The 21898-nt window shown below is 37.1% G+C and overlaps 1 protein-coding gene across 4 annotated transcripts; it reads right to left on the reverse strand.

The window, feature by feature from the left end:
- Positions 1-133: 133 nt before the first annotated feature.
- LSM14A (LSM14A mRNA processing body assembly factor) lies at positions 134-21877 on the reverse strand. Of its 4 annotated transcripts, none has more exons than XM_013941128.2 (10): positions 21488-21876; positions 13388-13551; positions 11941-12073; positions 10219-10338; positions 8169-8345; positions 7773-7835; positions 6937-7116; positions 5176-5347; positions 4049-4277; positions 134-2058 (listed from the first exon to the last, which is right to left on the reverse strand). In XM_013941128.2, exons 1-10 carry the CDS (start codon positions 21606-21608, stop codon positions 2035-2037), a joined length of 1383 nt encoding a protein of 460 aa, XP_013796582.1. In that variant the 5' UTR covers positions 21609-21876; the 3' UTR covers positions 134-2034. The 4 variants fall into 4 exon arrangements, with proteins under 4 accessions (XP_013796582.1, XP_013796581.1, XP_013796583.1 ...); XM_013941127.2 differs by having other exon boundaries at positions 10219-10341; XM_013941129.2 differs by lacking the exon at positions 7773-7835 and having other exon boundaries at positions 10219-10341; positions 21488-21877.
- Positions 21878-21898: the final 21 nt, after the last annotated feature.

Raw genomic sequence — 21898 nt, forward strand, 5'->3', positions numbered from 1 at the left:
CCAAGTTAACCTCTGAATAAAGGCCTTTCTTTATTTGAATTACTTTTTCCATACAGTTCTAGCAGAAAAACAGCTTAGTCTCTTCCTAGAATTCCCAGTACCAGAATATTACAAGAAATAACTTTCAAAAGACTGATTTTATTGAACAGTTTATTCTGTTTTAAAATAAAAAAACCCTCACTTTCATGGAGCAAGGTACACTGAAGGTATGCCATGCTGCTAACTCCTGGGTACAGAGCACCCCGATTAGTAACCCAAAGTACTGGGGGGAAAGACTTAAATTCATACCTTCACAGCATGTATCATTGGTATTTACAATTCATTGTGTTTAAATAAGCCTGGGACACCTCATACAGTATACATAGTTATTGCAACAGTACAGCACTTGCCTTTATGTTCAAAAACCTCTAAAGTTGTTCAGAATCATGATTTGTGGATCCCAAAAGGCATTGTTGTTAACATGCAAAAAACATTACTAAACAATATTATCTAACTTCTACAGTTGCCAAATACTTGACCTTAATAAGGAAACCAATTACAAAATACTTCCTTGTAGTGCTATACAAAAAGTTATAAAATTAAGATTCTATCAACCACTTTTAAATATTTCAATTTTCCAACAGTGCAGTTTTCCACATCTTTATCACCACTGAACATTTTGAAGATAAAGTTAACAAAAAAAAATCAGCAAATTAGATCAAAATGTTTTAATCTTTGGATCCCTTTATTCCTGTGGCCTTCATATACATATACAGACACAAATGACCAGATTTCTATTTCAGTTGTAACTTAGCATATCAAAAAATCGTAACTAGTCATTCAGAATTGGCAAAAAGTCCATACCATGTCACTTGTGGATTCACGGTCTTAGAACCAGACTTTTAATGTCTCCAAGCTATGGTCTATCAAAATGCAAACAACTTCAAACACTAAATTCTTTTTAAATTGCTTATGTCTACAGGTATTACAACAAAGTTAACATTTCAAGAATTGACAAATGGAGACATACTTTTGTCCCAGGCATTCCAGGAGAATCATCTCAGCTCATGTGCCTGGTCCATTTTATTAAAAAAAGTTAATATTTATCACTAAGTAAAATTGCAAATTTTGACATATGAAAAATTTTATTTTGTCCTTATTCGAAAATATCTCCTTAATTTGGTCAAATCCTGTGATATGCCAGAAACTACAAAATCAAAATTCCTGCAAGAGAAGTGAAGAATGTATCCAGTTTTGTATAATGGAAGAACATTTTCAAATCTTCATTATAGTCCAAATATAAAACCAAACATTTAAGCCTGAAAAGCTGCTAAAGAAAAAAAAAGGAAAAAAGAAAAAACAACTAATTCAGTGTTCTTCAGCATATCAACTTTTGCAATAACACAGTATGTTTGCCGACTTAAAAATGTTTATTCTTTAAAAAATTAGTTGCTTTTTATACAGCTATACAAAGTTTGTAATGTTTCTTTGGCAATGGGATATAATGGAATTTTACAACTATATAAAAAGTTTCCTTTGCCTAAGAAACAGTATTTACTGTGTGTACATATTTGACTGACAAAGCGAGTTTTCTACTGTCCAGCACCCTAGTTGATAAAGTACAACTATCTCAAAAGGGATATTACAGGATTTCCAAAAAACAACCTTCAGTGGATCAAAACACTCACAGTATCGACGGCCTTCTGCATACAAGTGTCCTTACAACTCGAAGCAATTATCAAATACAGTTTAGTAATAAGAAAAATCCTTTCAGTGATGAAAAAATACTTAAACTCCATCGAAGTACTGTTTTATAATTAACTATACATAAGAAATTACTTATCCTTCTGTCTCAAATATATTTAATGCTCACTGTTTTCAAAGATGGCCATTTTTCAAAAAGTAACTGCATTACACCCCTTTGAAATTAAATAGTTAAATCCCAGTGCTGGTGACAAGTATACAGCAAATTAACTTCATTCTTTGCAGAGGCTGAAACTAATTCTCTGGATCAAGAGGATCTAGACGTTCACCCGGTTTCACGTTTCTTGCAGACTATGCAGCAACTTTGTTGTCTTTCTAGAGGGAACAACAGTAGAATGTTACAATTCATTTCGCAAAACACAAAAATAAATTAACTTGGATAACAGCACTGGGAAAAGATGCATTGTGATGGTAATTTTGATCTACTAAAACCAGAAAAGAGCTGCTCTTATGGTCAGGTTAGCTTCTGGTCAAAATACCCTCCGTCTGGCACGCACTGAAGCAGCTAGTCATTTTGACTATAAGCATGGCACAAATACTCCAATTATCTGGAAGACAGTGAATCACTTTCATACATAAATCAAAATGTTGGATCTTCAACTCCTTAGTTTCAAGTCAGTGCTAACACTTGTTGAAGCAGGCTAAGCTGTCAAAAAATTTCTTACAATTACAGAACTAATTCTTACCAACAAATGAATGAGTGACTGAGGAACAGTGAGAAATCTGCTGTGATGAAAAAAAAAAATGCTTTTTAGTTAAATAATTTCATCCTCAAACAGGAAACAAAGAACTTCCACTGTGCAAATCAGTAACTGCTCACAGAGCACACTACCAGAAAAAGTTTTTATGTCTGGGTCAGAATTTAAAAGCCTGTATTTACATGCATCGATTTAGGTAATTGTATTTGTTACTGATTCTGAACAGTGCACCAGGATCATTTCTGTTCCTTAACAGTCTAATGTTTGGGCTGAAAATAGAGGCTTAGTCCTAAGAAAAATGGCTTACACTGAAATTATGAAAAGATTTTAGTTTTGCAAACAATGGAGCACTGCTGATTTACATAAACTGTTTGGCCAATTAGCTTTCATAAAAAGGAAAATTTGTGTTGTTTCTAAGAGAAGAAAGGAAGTGAACCTAACATACTGCTAGCACTGAATATTTCACTTTACTGGCTGGGATGACAACCAGCCAGTCCTTTCTCTGAATGGCTGATAACAAGATGAGTTATGACCATCAACAGGGGACAGAAGAATAGACATCTTGATAATGTTGCAAAGCCAAACTGTGTTAGTATATTCTAAACAAAAAATCTGCTTTTTAGCCATCATAGCTCTTGCAGAACAAATTACTCTTTTTATGCTTATCTGATGATTAAAAAAAAGTTTTTATATCAGGTTATTTCAGTTAGCAGACTTACATGGTGTCTTGCGCCTAAAGACTGAAGAAACTTTAAGCTTCATTCATATTTAATTAAAACAAAATAATAGCATCTGATATTTTAAAAACACTTTCACTACTGGGCAGGCAGATATCCTCTCTTCCCAAGGTTTAATGACCCATCTTCCCTTTTTTTTTTTTTTTTTTTTAAACCATTTGATTGGCTGAAAGAGTTAATTCTACCTTAGCTTTCCTAATAGCTATTTTATATGATTATGTTAAGCTATAGCTTAAAAAACAAAGAGAAAAATAAAGAGTGTTTAACAGGAACTTACACAACTCATAAATGACTATTTTTTGACCTCCCTTTTTGCAAAAGGCCATCTCTGTGCATCAATAACTGCAGTTATTCTATTTTTAGGGGTTATATGGGAACTGACAAGTATACAGGCCAGCTCACTTTGTGCCAAATCATTCACAAAGAAAGAACATGCTTTTGCATACAAGGAATCAATTTCTCCCTCTCAGCCTTCACATTTTAGAATACTGCTTAGAAAAATGTTTCCAACTCACATTTCTAACACTTTTATTCTATCTGTAGATGTTTTACTTTTTTCTTTAAATCGAGCTACACAATAAATATTATGTGCATCTGAATAAAGGTAGCTTGCAGTTTTTGTTGCTGTTGAGAGTGAAATATTGCTACGTTAACCAGAATTTTAGCATTAATTGCCCTTCAATTAAATAGTCCAGAGTATCTGCAAAATACTATTCAATAAATTTTTATTCTCAATAGTTCAACATCAAATCTAAAAGCAAGAGTTTTACCACTAGTTTCAAAGGGCAGTGGCTCAAGTCATACACTCTTCAATGGTGATCTATTTAAGAATAATCACCATTTTCATAACAAAGATTAAATATATTTTACCCTATATTCAAAGTCAGCAAACTCCCTGCCTCCACGACCTCCTCTGAATCCACCACGAAATCCTCGGGGGGCAGTGAAGCCACCTCTTCCACCTCCTCGCCCTCTTCCACCTCGGAAGCCAATCCCCCCTCTGCCTCGGTAGCCTCCACGGCCACGATTAGGACGCAGTGGTATTCCAAAGGTCTCTGCATTTAATCTTCTCTCTTCAGCCCAGGTCGGTCTCCGTTCTCTGCCACACAAAAGGAAAAAGGATTGTTTATTTTAAAACATTTCAAAAGGAAGATTGCTTGGCTTAGTTAGAATCACCAGAAAGAATGAAGTGAAAAATTACATATTAATCACATTGTAAATTTCCAAATTATGCCTTCTGCAAGCATCTGGATGTTTGCCACAATTCATTTGACTAAAAAAAAAAAGGGGGGGGGAAGGGATATATTACAGTATTTATTAGTTATATATTAATAATGTCATAAGAGTTTCCTATAAAAAGGAACGCAACCTGTATCCTCCGCGCAAAAGGGAGGTCAGCATTACATAAAGAAAAGCAACAACAAAAAAAACATTCTCGGCAATTTCAAACACAAAACAGGAAAACAGGAGTTTGCAGTTACAGATGTTAGTTTAATTTATCTAACTGGTAGTTTAAAAAAAAAGAAAAAAAAGAAAAAAAGGCCATCTATAATCTCAAACTGTCAGCAATTCACATCACTTTTCATAATAAAAAAAGGAAACAGCAAAAGATAAGCTTCGATTTTCCTGAAATGCTGTCTTCCCATTCAAACAATACTGTTGGCCAAAGAGTTATGTAATCTACTTAGAAATCATTACCAAAGCACTTTCATGATAGATTTAACTTAAAATGGTAATTCTGTAACACAACAACAACAAACTGGAAAGGAGATTCTGCAATATGTCCATTAAATTCCATAAGCATGTTTCCAAACATTTAAAACGTCTTGCTATCAATGTATTACACTCAAAGATTTTTTTTGAGCTTGTCCACTGCATGTGGATTTAACCTTTACTCATTTTCCATCTAGAGTTAGTTGCAATGAGTAGTGCTGACACTGCCTAATGTCAAAAACATGCATTACATAGCCTAAGAAGCTTCCCACTACGAGCCATACCTATTGTCATCACAGGAGATGTTATCAAAGAAGGATTTGGTTTTGTCATAGTAGCAGTTGGGTCCAAGGGGATCTTCTTCATCTGCATTACCTTCGCTATTTTGGGTGTCAACACCTGAATCACCTTTGTCTTCTCCATTCACAGGCTTCTCTGGTTTCTCAAGTTTATCTTCTGGAAAACAAAAATAAACAGAAATCTTCCAGCCCATCAGACCAAACAAAATAGCAATGTTAATTTGTTCCAAGACACAAACACACGAAGTAACATATATTGAACATTTACAATATAAAACAATCTCCTGAAGTTGAACATGAGTGTCAGATTATCTGACTTGCAAATTAGGATGTTTTGCTGCTGCTGCTGTCTGGAGGCATGACATCCTCTATGCTCTCTGCAGGTTAAAGCAGGTCATGGCAGAATGGATATGATAGCTGTCTATTTCGTAACTCTTAGCTGTCTCTTTTCTAAGCTCAAAACCCTCACCCAGTCATTCCTCATGCAAAAGTGATTCCATGGTTTTGCTCATCCCTGTTACCCTTTCTCTATGTTTTCCATCACTGCTGTCTCCCTTTTGAGACAGAGGGCCAACATTCAAGAAATCATGCAATGGACTTATTTTAAGGCATATTCCTTTCCTAAAAATAACTGAAGTTCTCTTGCTGTGATTGATATTCAGTCCTTTTACTGGTATTGAGAAACAAGCTGATGGTTCCACAGAACTACCCATCATGACTTTAAAGTCTCATTTCTAAATGTTCATAGCTCAAACCTCATAATGCCACGTGTAAACTCTGGATTTCTCCCTCATCCACTCCACAAGTTTACAATTTTAAAGAGAGAAAAGACAAAAAAAACCCAAACCACATGAATTTACCATCCACTTTGTCTCATGAGGTCTTTCTATAATCCTCTAATGGTTAGCTTTCCTCTTTACTACTCTGAATAATTTAGTGTCAACAGCAAGTGTTCTATTCATTATTTAAAAATGACCCAGAAAAGAGGTGAGTACCAGAGAATAAATTCTATGGGACTCTACTGGTGACTTTTCTCTACACTATAATTTGACCATTTGTTCCTACTCTTTGATGGGCTAAAAGCTAGGAAACAATTACTCATATAGGGAACTTTCTCTTTTATCCTGTAGCAATTTTGTCCAGAAACAGTAGCAGCAAAGTAACGAACAAGTGGCTGATCACAAGACAGTGAGGTAATTAAAACAGAAGGCTGCTACAAAACAAAAGTCCTGGCACTATGGATCTGAACTACTCCCATGTTTCTTTGGAAAAGGGAAAAGAAAAGAAATACCAGATTTTATAGACTGAAAACCTCATGCATGCTCCAAAGAAGTTCTGATCCCAAACTAAAATTTTTATGACTACTTTTGGTCTACTAATAATTGAAAAAATAAAGATGGATTTTCCTTTACTGCATCTTTTCCAGTACTCACTCCAGAAAATACACTCACTATTGGGACTTCTGCTTAAGTAATATGCATTTTTAACCAACAGACTTGTTACAGCATGATGTGTGATATTTGCTAGTTAGAATTCTTTCAAAATCCAGACTTAAATATTGATCCAAGTATTTAATAAATTAAATAATGATCCCAGTTTCCTTGTCCATTGATTTTCTTCCCATAACTGTTGACAAGATTTAGTAGGATGGGCCTTTTAAAAGCTTTTTCTCCAAGCATTAACATTTACAAGGCATATCTTGCTGTTTTTCCTCCACGCTCAAATCTAAAGCAAAAATTAATGTACCTTTTAATTTAAGTTTATTATGAAATTCTCTATCAATTTCCTCCTTGTTGAATTGTGCATTTGCACTTTCGAAGTCAAAGTCCTTCTCAAACTTCATTGGACCATCCCTCCTAATACCAAATCTTCCTCGGCCCCCTCGGTGACCTCCACGGCCTCTCCGTGCCGAAGGTCCACCTGGAACTGAAAATTGAGAAATTCAGTTTTTTTTAAAATTCCTTGGGTAACAGACTGAGGCTTCATGCATCCTCTTCCTGCATTTCTGTTGTTAAAAGTCCTGTTGGAGCAGCTTATAATTCGTAAATTCACTTGCAATAAACACAGCAAGGGCATAAAACGCAAAATACACTAACCTCAGGTACCACCCTTTAGTAAGCAAAAGGACTTTCTAGAAAGTCATTAAAAGCTTTCCATATAACAGTTAAAAAGTTATTGGCTTTTCAGTCAAATATTTCTGTAAAAAGACATCAAGTTTTACTTCATAATACTGTGTGTATAAATCCATTAATACTGCTTGCTCTTGTATTTTTATTCCAATCACTTGAGTGATTGGAAACAGTAAAAGCACTGGTTTAATGTTGACTTTCTGTGCTTGTGTTATTCTGACCCAATGCAAAATTATCGTTACCCACTAGAAACAATTCTGTGAAAGTATTCTAAGTACGTGTTCTATATTATCATAATCTGAACTGCAAGTTTTCTTGACTAAAATTTCTGAACATTAGAAACAAAGTTCTTCTGCTTTGTAAACTATATACAATACTGTATGTTAGCAGACTTTAATAAAGTCTGAAACTAGAAGTCTGAAAACAATAACTATTTCTCAAAACAAGATTTACCAATTTGCCGTTTGTTTTCATTTCTGAGTTCATTTTCTGATCTTGAAACCTTGTGTGCTTCAGCTAAAGTTGGAAATAAAAAGATTATTGATTTATCCAATTAGGAATTTTCTATCATACTTATGTATTTAGCCATATAGTTCAGATTTCCAAAAAATCCAAGGCTATGAAAGTAAAACGTGAATTTAACTTCTTGAATGAAAAAAATATATATGTTTGGCAAAAAAAAAAAAAAAAAAAAAAAAATTACAATCCAGGTCTCTGCTGGCCAGTCTACTAGTAGCAGACAGCAGGAAGATTCCTGCACATCACCTTTAATACAGAGCTGTATGGAGGGGGAAAAAAAACAAAACAAAACCCAAAAAACAACAACCCATGAAAGTTATCCAAAGCTACCTCGTCTGTGCTCCTGATTCTCTAACGATTTTTGGCTAGCAGACACCAAAGGTCTGGCTGGTACAGGACTCCTTCTCCCAACAGGTGCCGGAGTAGGTAAGTGGGCTGAAGCTGTTTGTACTGCTTGTTCCATGGTGGGGCTCCTTCTCAAATGATCGATCTGAGGGCTTGAACGACCTAAACAAAAACAAGCAAACAAAAACCCCAAAGGATTATTTCTCATCTATAAATTTGAGTTATCGGTCTCAACCAATCTAGACTGACAGGGTTATCTGCCTTACCAGTCAAGAAAGCTGTGTCCAAAGAGGAAATAAATATTTCTGCACCCTCAGATCCACTAATCCAGAATGAAGGATTTTTAGCAATTCCCCTTCCCCCAGTCTAAAAGAAAAAAATGGGTAGGAAAATTAATCCCTACCAACCAATCTATGATGAGCATTTAGCTGTGGAATTAATTTTTTTGATTGATAGGAGGTACAAAATACTCCTTCTGCCTCCCTGAAAAGCCAAGTGGAAAGTGACTGTTCCCAACGACAGAGATATAGTTATGATACTGAAATTTCATTTCATCTAGCACATTGTTGTATGATCACTCTACAAAATAATGAACAGTGATGGCTAATGCCAGGCATAATGCAGATGAAAGAGTTGTGAAAACTTCCTCATAAAGTACTGTTCACACATTTCAATTTACAACATGAGTGACTGGAGCCAGAAGCATATTTAGAACGGAGACATCTGAGCTGGCCAGGCAAATTCATAACACCACAAGAATAAATCTGCCTAGAAATTAGGACTTGAGTCTTACCGTTCTAAGAAGAAAAAAATAACATATTCACCTGTAATTTTCCACCTATCCCATAAAAAAAAATTTTTTTTTTTTAAAGTCCCCAAAGCTACACCTAGGATCTAAAAACAAGAAAAAAATTTTTAAAGCAAGCACAAAAAAAAATCTTGTTGGTGCCCCACTGGATGTTTTTTGGCCAAATATATGTTCATCTGGAATACGTGTCATATTAAATCTAAGAATTGTACGATTTTTAAATTTCATCTACAGAAAACCAAGCTACTCTTTCAGCTGAAAAACAGTAAGTGCTCAGCATTTTTTTTTGTTAATGCAGCAAAACTCAAATATATATTTTGTAATCCATACAACTGAAAGCCATCCTAACTTGTTCACAAATTTCAACTGGAATTTGGGGAAAAAACTGTTTGCTATTAGTAAAGTTAACTATTTTGCCTTTTAAAATGACTAGGAATAAATGGTAGCACATACTGTTTTAGTTGCAGCGATGAAGACTGGAAAACCTGGAAAATAACACCTTTTGGATTTTGAGGAGAAACCCTAGTATGTTTTCAGGAAAGGTAAGGGTGAAGTTGCTTGACATTTAGTTTCTTTCCTCTTTGCCACTCAAATCACAAAGAATTATCCTTTTTGCTTTTTATTTCTTTTTCTAATATTACACAGAAAACTATCCATGAAGTTTCTATTACTGTTGAGCCAATTTAACTGTTATGTCACTATCTCTGGAGGCATTCAGGTCTGCTGTTAGTTTTATTTAGGTAACCATACATTAATAATTCCCCCCCCACACACACCTTTAGGCATAAAGATTTAAAAATTGTAGACTGAAGGACTTCACAATTCAGTCAGCATGTAGTATCTTAAGTTTTGTCACGCTATCAATAAAATTAGATATGGAACTTCCATATGCACCTGCTTGCTAACATTCATCTGAAGCAAGTCCTACTCCTTGATCTAGATGTTTTAAAGATAATGGATGTGTTGCTAAAACCACAATTACCTATGCAGCATAGTCAGATGTAGGAAAACACATTTAATAAATAAATACAAAACCTCTCAATTCATCCTTAATTTTCTTAACACCTTAATTTTCATGACAGAATTGAATTGTTTGGTATAACATTAGCCTCAATTTAACCTATTCCAGCCTAGACATTTGAAAATAACATTTCTGGCAACCACCTAAATGGGAGAGGGAGATAAGACAATCAGTCAAAAAGCTCAGATTTATACAACAAGATTTACCTTGAGACATCTGTGTTTTTAATGATCTTGCATCTGTTGTAAATGCAGAACCAACTGCAGTGCTTTGGGACAAGCTAGCACTGCCTGAAGAGTCTGTTCCAAAAGATGTTAAAGAACCTCCTGCTTTGAAAGAAATAATATAGTTGTAAAACCTAGTTTAGACTTCGTTGTAGTCATTTTTTAAAAATTAGTACTAAATGATTTGTGAAGCCATATTAGGCAATTATTCTAGAATACACAAAAGTCCATCCATCTGTGCCCCCGCACATTTAAATTTAATATAACGTCCAAGGTGGTAAGACTATAATACCTTGCTGCCTTTTATTAAAAAAAAGTGTACTGCCAACTTTAATATCGCAAGCCTTAACATAGCATGGTCATCACACCACCTTACAGAATAAGAAAAAACGCTATTGGTATATATTCCCACTTAACATCTTTTAAACAAGAATATAACTAGCATGTCTTATTCATTAATATCAAATTATGGCCAATTCTACAGCCTTCCATTCACATGGCTGGCATTTTCAGTTCTAAGAGTAACATTGTTGTCATAACAGTAACAAGAATACAAGTTCTTATTTAAAAAATAAAAGGTAAAATACAATAAAAATATTTCTTTCAAGCTCTGCTCCTCTGTTACCTTGTCTCACTCCAGCTGATGAAGGCTTTCATCTTCTGTATTACTGCAAGCTATCAGCTGCATTGCACTAAACATACTTTTTGCTACAGACCAGTTTGTTTTTTTTCTAATATAACAGGAATCTACATCTGTATTAAACATTTTTATGATCATAAAAGATAGAAAACTAAATTAAATTCTAAAGAATTAAGACCCAAGTTTAGAAACTCGAGTGTGTTTAAGTGTTTTGCATGCTTTTAAATTTCAGCCATCACTAAACACCACCAGCCAAGTAATACCCATTGTTACCCTATCAAATTACATCTGTATTTGTACCAGTATGACACTCACTAGTGGCTAAGTTTCCACTGCATATAAGTCCTTGATTTCCTTGTCTGACCTCAAAATTCTCACTTTAAGCTACAGTGATCTTATCTAGGTCATCTCTAAATGCTGAATGAAAAGGACTTACGATAAGGTTCTCGTCTCTTTTGTTTCTTTGTTCATATGTGTGGATTTTGTTTTTTTAATGTTGGGAATGTAAACTGACTTCTCTTTTGCTGAAGAAAATTTGAGGGAGGGAGGAAAGTTGGTTGGTAAGTCTTTGAGAGCATCCATTATTAGATTTACAATGTAACTAAAAAGGAGCAACTAACCCATCAGCTCACAAACACTTCAAGTATGGACCTCATGCCAAGCTAACAACTCATGAATAGCTGCAGAACTGTGCTGGCAAAGGGACTGCTGAATAATCCAAATCCTTGGTTGAGGCACACACCACCTGACCAGCTGTCCCCAGCACAGCTATAGGGCTTTTGTGGAGGTTCTGCTTCTCTACCACTTGTAAAATATTCATGATCATTTCCTGTTCAGCCCTCTGAGATGGGGTGGTAAGTTCTCAACCATATGGATGCTTTGATTTGAGGCACAAAGGCTATAAAAAAAACCCCTCACTACTACTGAGCTAGTGTGGGACTGATATAGATTCAAGACTTTGGACCTGTCCTTAGGATAAAACAGGAATAATAAGCACTGATTACTGTTTAGAAACATACATGCAACTTCATTCACAGGAAAATATGAAATAAAAATGAACATACCAACTCCAACAGCACCAAACTGCTGCCCCACTAATGGGCTTGGACTAAACTGACTGTATGCAGGCATTCTGCCAAAAGGACCATAGGACCCCACAGACTGGAATGAAGATGTAGTTGAAGATCCCAGTGAAGACTAAAGGAGGAAAAAAAAATTGTAGAATATAATGTTCGTATAAAAAGAAGAAAATAGCTCTGCAAGGCAAGATATAGAGGAAACTCTAAAAATTTTCATTAAATTTACCATAACAATAACATTGGGGCTAATACATATAAGAAAACTTTACATTCATAAACTTGTTTCTTTTAATATTAAAAGTTTAACCAATATATTTCAGGAGCAAAGCACAAAAATGCTGAAATACCCACATTACTCTGCATTAGAGCTCAAAACATTCATTCTAGCAAAAGAACAATGGGCAAGAAAAAAGTTTCATACGTGTGTATATAGTTTAGAAAGCACTTTCACCTTTCTGATGTTACTAACTTGTGACAACAGTACTGTAGAACTTGCAATATTTTCCCTAGTACCTCAGACACTGGACTTCGCTTTTGTCAAGCATGTGTACGCTGCTATTGGTGAATTTGAAAAATGTCACATCTTTCCCCTAAAGCAACGATATTTTGTAAGAAAGTTTTAAGAGTTTTACTTTATGAAATAGTTAAACATTTGAAATGTACAAACTTATGTAGAATTGATCCAGTTCCTTTTGAGCCCAGAATTGCCATCTTGCTGTCAGTGATAAGACACCCCATAATCACAATCAGCAAACCAACAAATTGCAGAGGTCAAACAATCAGCTCTGTCAGTCCATTTATTATAAAGTAACAGATTAAGTAGCCCTGAAGGCTTCAAGTGGTAAATTGCTCCTTCTTCAACAACTAAGGATGTTGAAGAACCCCTTTTCAAATAATTGCCCTTTTTAAAATACAGAGCTAGATAAAACAAAGTCCTAGTCAGGGAACACACTGGAACTTTAATATCCAAAAAAGAAAGAAAAAGAAAGAAAGACAGAAAAAAACTAATGGGGATGTTTCAGCATCTACTCAGTTAGACTTATGCAAAGCCTGATCTTCCCAAGAAATCTTGCATTACTTGTCCTCCTAACCCAAGTACCTTTCAAAAGAAGGTATCATGGTTTATCATTTTTGGTTTTAAAAAAAAAAAAAAAAGTAATTTTTGAAAAGACTGTCAGCTTTGGTGTCCAATTCATTGTGCTAGATTTCAATTTTGATTTTCACAGTTAGATATGATTCAAGAGAGAAAAATCTTATGACTCTAGAAAGTCTAGAATTCTTTACTTTGCATTGTGAACTTTACAGCAACAAAGATTCTAATTTTTAGCACTAAGTTTCAACTAGATAGCACTTAATGCTGCCAGATAAGCAGCAAACTTACTTTTGCAACTTAAGCAACAAACAAATGTATCTTAAAAATGTTTCAGCTTACCTGAACAATAGCAGGGTCCTGTGGCAAAGAACACTGAGGCTTTGGTGGCTCACAGACAGTTAGATCTTTAATGTCACTACCACGGAATATAATATACTCAAAGACTTCATCGCGAGGTGGTATAGGTCTATCAGTTGGTCTATCTTCTGTACCAAAGGAACGAACTGCAGAAATGGAAAGGGGGGAGGGGGGGAAGCCCCACATTCAGCAAAAAGGTTTCAAACATGCTGCAGAGACTGGTATTTTTAAGTAAAAAGAACAGATTTATTGAGCAAAAAATCCACTAAATAGGCAGCATATTCTTTGCCATTGTCAGCTGTTCCAATAGAAATGAGTAATTTGACCTTATAAATCTCCGCTAAAATTCAAGCAAATATACCTTTCCTATTCCTTACTGAGATACCACTTACACTACCACTCAGAGGTTGAATGTTTTGATTGTTTTGCGGGAATAAGGGGAAGCAGCAAGGCAGTTTTTTGCTGAAGTTAACATAATCTCTGGACACTATAACAACAGGAACCCCAAGTGGCAACAAAGGTTGGTACGTCAGTCCTGTGAATCAAAGACTACATGAGTCTACATACTTCATATCCTGCATTTACAAAATAGGAAAATAAATCATCTTAATACCACTAGAAATTAAGATATTAAAGATGACCTAAAGCAAAGTATTTTTCAGTATATTCAAGGTCTGAATCAAAATTTAAATCAATAGTTATGAACTCTAAAACGTCTATACAGTTTTCACTAAGCACAATGCATTTTGCTTGCTGGTTTAAGTTTCATATGATCTCTATCAAATTAGGTGAACTCACTGGGGCAGAACTGTCATCTTAAGTATGCCTGCATGGTGTGCAACATACTGACACATGAAATTAATTCATATGTACTTAGCTGAATCCCAACAATTTTCAAAATTTTTTTAACAATTACTCTTTGTATCACATATAATCACGACCAATGTATACAGCTGACACTGTTTTACTTTCACTACTCTCCCTGGACTTTTTCTTGCCTTAAGACTGCCAGCTCTAGGTGAATACAAATTAGGGGGGAAAACACACACACACACAGAGAAAACCAACCAACTAAAAAAAAACTGAAGCAGAGATACAGCTCCAAGAGCTGAAGTTTTGTAAGTAAAAAACAAACAATGAATTGAAAGCGATGGAAAAGAATAAGATGATGTCAATCACATGCCACTGAACATCAACCTGCAGCAGCTTTGACAATCCTCCATGACCATCTTTGCTCTAGCTTCTTAAGATGCTTCCCTTAACTGCATTGCAAGGTACTACAGGTTATGCTGAGAAAACATCCATATTTTGCTTTAATTTACCAGCATTAGTTCTCCCTCCATTTTGAGATGCATCAACAATTTGGAGACATCATTAGGCACTTATTTGCAGCCATAAAACCATTAGTCAAGAAAAGCAGTGCTTCTTGCAGAGCTGCATAAAGTCATACTGAGTCATTTCTCAGGTTGCACCATCTTCCATCATTGTTGCTTCTTCTAGTACTGTATAAACAAAACTTATCAGTCAAGTATTACAAATCTTTTTGAGAAGCATAATTCAGGGATAAAGAGATCAACTCTACACTACAACAAAAATAGCATTAAGTGATTGCAATTATTTTGTTCATATCTGTATCACCTTAACTTGAATTTTCTGTATGTGACCATGAGAAAGTCTACTTTGAACACTACTATAAAGCGTTTAAGAGCTGTCAAAAGGCATATGCTATTAAATGAATTTCAACATTTGTAACAAGATAGATTTATCTTCTCTTCTTCCTCTGTAGAAGAATGAGATATTTAAAGGTTAAGAATTTCCAGAAATACCCAATTAAATGTTACTTAGACTAAAACAACATTATCTGTGACATGCATTACTGCAGTTCCTTCTGTTGCTTCTTATTCATCAGGTCCTTGTATTTTAGTATTTTGACCAAGGATTTAACTTCAGTCTCTGTCCATCCTACACTCTATTTATTACATAACTGGTAAATAAACTTGGCCTTTCATTGTATTATTTGACCTGTTGTCTTGCTATAAGCAATCAAAGTTGACCTTGTATTGGGTGTCTCTGTCCCACCACACTGAAATGGTGGCTCTAGTAGCCATTTTGTCTACAAAGGTGTGCAAAAAATGGCTGGTGCATGAACTGTTAAGTTAATGAAGTATTTCACTTTCTAGCTAAAATGAAGGAACTAAGCAACAGTAACACCACAAAAAGGGTAGTAAGCTAGAGGAAGACATCTTGCCCTTATTGATGAACTATGACAGAAGTCTACTTTGAAAGTACTTCTCTTGTAAGTCAGAGCTACTCTGTATAGATAAGTATTTTAGTAATAATACCAACATCACAAGATACAAAAAAGAGGAACAGTTTTAACACCCAGCAATTACCTCTCTCCATTCTAAATTAATCAACAAAAGAAGCTGAAAAAAATCATTTTAATCTAATGATAAATGATCACTGGATGTATTTCTTTAAAACATTACTGCAAGTAACAGGCTGTAATCAGTAAAGAGATTTTATTGCAACTCAACAAGGATTTGTCTCTCCCCAACAAAAAATTATGAAAACAAGAAAGTATTACCAATACCACAAACTAGAATTTATTATTAACAGATTCAGCTGTCTAGGCAACTAGATGAAGACACTGATAACAGTCTATGGTTTTGCAACAAAATATATGAAGAGCTGCTACTAAGGGTTTGGGATTGTTCCCTTTACCCCTCTCCCAACACACCTGAAACTACTGAACTGGTTTTAGTGCAAATTTCGGGGGGGGGGGGGGAGGGGGAGGGGGGAAGAGAGAGAGACAACTGTGCCCAATACAAGAAGATTGTTTATCCCTATCCTGCAGAATTAAACTCTGAAATGGGGTTCAACCTTTCTCCCTCATCCAAAAGCAACAAAGGTAACCATATCTTACCCTGTTTTTCATTCTAAAGCAAGGAACCAGAACTGCATGTGCAGGGATCTTAGAAAGCAGATAAAATTAGCTTAACTAGATTAAGTTCCAAGATAAGTACTATTCTATGTTTTGACATAGCGTCTATCCCAATTAGGTCCTCAGATACTAGCATAACAAAGAGTTGAACATTTCTTTTAATATTTTGCAAAGGGATGCCTCTCTCAACAGTTTCTTCTTCCTCTGCTTGGATTAGGATTTAACAAGCTTTGAGTCCTTTAAAGTAAATAGTCTAATATTAAGGTGGTCAATACAATAGGAGTTTAGAAAGAAACAGCTTTTACCATAGCTTTGCATAATCAGAAATACTAAGTTGCCAGAGTATCAGAAAGATAATGTATTTGGAGCAGCAGCAGTCTTAGAGCTCTATCCAGCTCTGCCTCTTGGGGTATTTCCTCAGACTACATCCTTCCTTCAGAACAAGGTGCAGTGGTTCATATATAGCAAAATACTGAAGAGTGAGAGGAAATGAAAATAAGCACGTGAAAAATAACATCACCATATAACTGTTACCAGAACAGTAAACCCATTTAATCCTACCTTGTCAATTTAAACATTTTTCTTCAAATGAGCTCAATTGGCATAGTGACTTGCAAAGAAAAAAAAAAAAAAGGCAACTATCATATATTAAAAGCAAATATTTTTATCAGCATAATTACACACACTTAAGTAGCTGGCTAGAAAGAAACTTACAGTTTTGAGCCTAATAGGATTTACGTATGTGACTTTATGCCCACGTAGTTCCACAAATTTAATATGGGTAGAGATGGAAGTTAATATTTGTAGAGATTTTGACTGACTTCAATGTTAATACTATAATACTATATAACATATAGTATTACTATATTATACTACCATAATACCCAAGAAAAACATTGCAAGTATCCATATCAGTTATCAGAAATAATCACCTGTTGACTGAAAAATACTGCGATAATCAGAAGCCAAGTTGTGTATTCTACTAGCAAAAAGAGGACTCTGTTCCCCTTTAATGTGAATTATTGCACATACACAATTCAATCACGTCTCTGCACATAGCACCGACACAATCTCATCAGGCTTACTTTGTGTACATCTCACACATGCAGATACCAGTCTTTCCCTGCTCTTAAGGCACCCATGGGAAGCATGGTGACCAAAATTAGGCCACTACTACCAGAACAATTCATTCTTAACTGCCAAATCTCTCCAAAACCCCACAACCCTTTCCCCGTAACACGCTCAGATGTCCGCACACCATATCACAGGAAAAGAATTAATGGTAAGGTAACAGGCAACAGGGGGCTGTTACTTTCAGAACAATTAATTCAGCCTGCATTTCCCTGCTTTTAGTGGTGGTGACTTAACTGGGAGATATGAGGAAAGTAGCCAGGAGTGAGCTTTCATATAGTAAATTGTTCTGGTGTGACATACTATGCACAGGGTTGGATTAGGCACACATGCCCTAACCATGAAGCCATGGAGAGGAGCATGAAAGGTGTCATGGTTCATAAAAACTTAAAAGTTACCCCTTCCCCCTACTGTTTCTATTCCTCAACTATAGTGAGTGCTCAGGTCTTCACAAGAATTTAACTTTGTGCCATCCTCACTTCTTAATCTTTCACCCAATTAAGATAGTTTGTCTGCAAGAAAGGAAAGTTTTTTCTCCCGCATGCATCATCAGATTAAGGAAAACACTATCACAGATGATCAAAAATACCAGAAGTTAAACCACTTATTAAGACAAACTCATGAAAGCTAGTTCATTATTATCTATCAAGCTTAATGGTCCAAATGCAGCTCCACACATAAAGCCCCCAACAGCTGTAAGTGAAAACTATGCATCACACCAGAGGGGCAGTCTCTAACATTGTTTCTTATACTCACACCCCTATGAATTCACTACTGTTGACAGGGAGCAAAGCCTTTTCTGACCCAATGTGGTTGTTCTTACAAAGCTTACCTACATTAAAAATCCATCTCCATAAATGAGTGCCTTCAAATAAAAAGACGCTGCAAGTTATTAACATAAAAGAATGCATCTACTTTTTAATGCGTGCAAGTTCAAGTGCTATCAGTCATGGTTATGCCTATACTGCTTCTGGGTACAGCTGCAATCATTTTACAGCAAGAAAATCTTACCCTCTTCTATCTGTGGTTTGGAAACAGTCTGTTCTGAAACTTATTGGACTTAATGATGGAAAAACAAAATGTATCAACTAGAAGTTAATCTAATTTGAAACTTAAGGTTTTTTTTTTTGGTCCCAAATGCTAACTCTGAAAAGCTGGAAATCCAAAGAAACTATCAGCATCAATAATATATACATATATAAAATATATATATATAAATAAATCAAATAATCATATATCTCGCTTAATATTTGGAATTCAATCCCAGTGCTATACACGGGAGTTTTCACCCTTATGTAAATAATGGCAAACTTGAACACATTGTGAAAAGATGCATCATCAGACTCAAGCTTAGGACAAATGTTAGGCTCAATATTTAACCAAATGCTATCTTCCTCTAACTCATGAGATAAAGGCCACAATTTTTGGTAGCGAAAGGATCACATCTTTGTAAATAAAATGCTGGTTAGAGAACTAGAGACTGTTCCACAGTAACTGAAGACCGCAATCAGGACCCTACCACCAACAAAAAAAGTTTTTTCTGCTAAAAAAACCCCCAAACAAACAAAAAACAAAAACCACAGACTTAAGACAAATGAGAACATCCCACATGCACATCCTGATCAGTTTAATCTCAGGTTAGCCTACTGAAGCTCTACTATTAAACAAATCTGCAGTTATTCAATGACAGAGTCTGCCTCTACTTTTGTATTTCACCTCACAAATAATTTCAGGGATTTCAGTTAGGAAACGAATAACGGTAAATTGACTTGCACTCAACCCAGATAACAGTAACACGAAGCCATCTACAGAGCGGAGCAAAACGGAAGCAGCAAATCATTTTTTGTTGGCTTTTTTAACATCAAGATTTTTGATTCCAGGTGGCCTGGAAACACTCATTTATTCTCTTCTGAATCATGACACTATATTACAAAACATACATTCTTGAGCTAACTTGGGCAGTTTTTATTAAAGCAAGTTTAATAGTTTAGATTTATATTTTGGATGAGAGTTATGAGAAGAGAGCAGTTTAGATTTATAACTGTAGTTTGATCTGTCTTAAATATCTGTACTTTGAAAGATATGCAACAATATGACTTAACCGCTCCTGAGAAGGCATGCATGACTGGCTTGGTCAGCACTAAATTTGTCAAAATTAAAGCAGAGACTATTACAAGCTCCTCAAGGATCAGATTCTTGTAACTGTTTTTGTATGGAACTTAATAATCATAACATACAATTGGAATTCCTAAACATTTATTTTTATCATAGTGCTTATCTTTTTCTCATATAAAGAAATACCAGATGTCTGTTTTAAGCGGATAAATCAATTCTGACAAGGCAATTTAACTCCAAAACAACTTTAGAAATAAATAAGATCACATCACGAAAGTTAAACATCCTATAAGTGACTTATGCAAGCCTGGGACCAAACCTGCTACAAAAGCATAGCATCTGTACAAAAGCAAAGCATCTGTTTCAAAGCGTAAGTATAACAACTTACAGAACAAAGTGATCTATTTCTTAAGTAATAACACACACACATACATATATATGGGGGGGGGCTTAAAGTGACAGGGCAAACAAACAAGAATTTCCACAAAGACCAATCAGAGATGAAAGCAAACTGCTACATGGCATCAACTCAACAGATGAACTATTATTAAATATACCAACTACGTAAAACATAAGATTCTCATTATGCTATTCTTCACTAGCTTAAAGGCTAAGTCTACCATAACAAACAGGAAGAGAGATTTAGAATATTCTCAGTCCCATTATTTAATTCACATTATTACAGTATTTAAAATTTACATAAGGAGCAATTTTTCTCCTTACCTAACAGCTGAATTAAGCTCTGATTTTATATATGCATTTAGATTATTTAGCAAGACTTTACAGAGCCAAGGTCTGTAAATTAAAATACAATTGAGTTTTGCAGAGTCAATTATAAAGAACATATTAAAAATTCTGACTTCATTTTTGACCTGAGTATTATACATTCACTGCTACAGTTAACATACTTGTGCTGAGAGTGCATTATCATGTGCAAGAAACAGTATAGTCCTCCAGATATCCTGTTTCAAACATCCTCTCTTATTACTCCCCAGTCTCTGACTCTCTTGCTCTACGAACATATCCTCCTAACTTTCTGACACGCACATTCTTCTGGCCCATACACTCTCACGCCAGTGTTTGTCCTCAATTTTGATTTATACAATGCCATACATCCACTTTGGAAATGAAGAGCTCACAGTCAGCCTTCTTTGTTGACAACCCCGCATTCGCAAGCTCTCCTTTAGGAGATCTCGCTGTCTCCCACCCCAGGACGCAGCAGAGTTTGGCGGTACGCAGCCCCGTACCATTTACGAATCCTCTTTCCTGTCTCCTCCTCTCGCTTTCCCTTATGGTCTTACGCTGTACTAGTTCCACCACTAAGTTCTTCGCACTTCTACTCTGTTCAGGACTCCTTTCAGCAACTCCCGTTCTCCCCCTTCCTGCCCCAAGTAACGCTCCCGGCTCCTTCTTACCGCGACAGTCCCCCCGCGGCCCTCGGGGCTCCCCGTGTCCCCCGGGGGAGCTCCGCGCGCGGCGGCAGCCGGGGCCGCCGGGCCGCCGCAGCGCCGCCGCTCCGCTCCGCGGCGCTCCCAGCCCCCTGCTCGTCCCGCCTCCGCCGCGAAGCGCCGCGGCCGCCCCCCGCCCGGCCGCGGCCGCCCCTCCGGGGAGGAGGGCTGGCAGACGCGCCTCCGGCCGACACCGCGCGGGCTCCCCCCGGAGCTCGGCCCGGCCCCCTCGTCGCGCCTTCGGGGCCCTCGCAGCCTGCAGGCCTCCCCCCCGCCCCCAGGCCCGCAGCGCCGCGGACGAGCCGGCCGCGGCTTCGGGCTCCTGCTCGGTCCCGGACGGGCCCCAGCGCTGCCTCCGCAGCGGCGAGCGGCGCTACGCCGCCCCCCTCCGCGACGCGTAGCTGGGCCGCCAGGGCCACGGGCCTCTATCCGCCAGGTCCTTACCCTTGGCCAGCGCCACGGTGGAGTTTTCCGTGTCGATGGTGTACAAGATCCCTTCATAGCGGATCTCGGCCTTAGAGATGAGGCTGATCTTGCTCCCGATGTAGGGCGTCCCCCCACTCATGGTGCTGGCTCCTCGGTCAGGGACCCCCTCCTCCCCTGCCGAGCGCTCCTGGAGCCGCGCGCAGGCGACTAAGCGAGCCCGGCTCGAAATCGCAGCAGGCGCTCTCCTCCTCTCGGGTCGGGCCCGACCTTCCACCGATCCCCCAGCGACAGCTCTCCCCGCGCAGGCTCCCTCAGCACAAGCAACACCAAAAGCACCCCGAAGCTCCCAACATGGCCGCCGCCTTCATCTTCCCTCAGAGCCGCCCCCCCGTCGCTCCAGCCGCGAAATGGATGCCGGGAGCGGAGGGG

Source organism: Apteryx mantelli, chromosome 10 (assembly GCF_036417845.1).
Source record: "Apteryx mantelli isolate bAptMan1 chromosome 10, bAptMan1.hap1, whole genome shotgun sequence".
Classification (NCBI taxonomy): Eukaryota; Metazoa; Chordata; class Aves; order Apterygiformes; family Apterygidae; genus Apteryx; species Apteryx mantelli.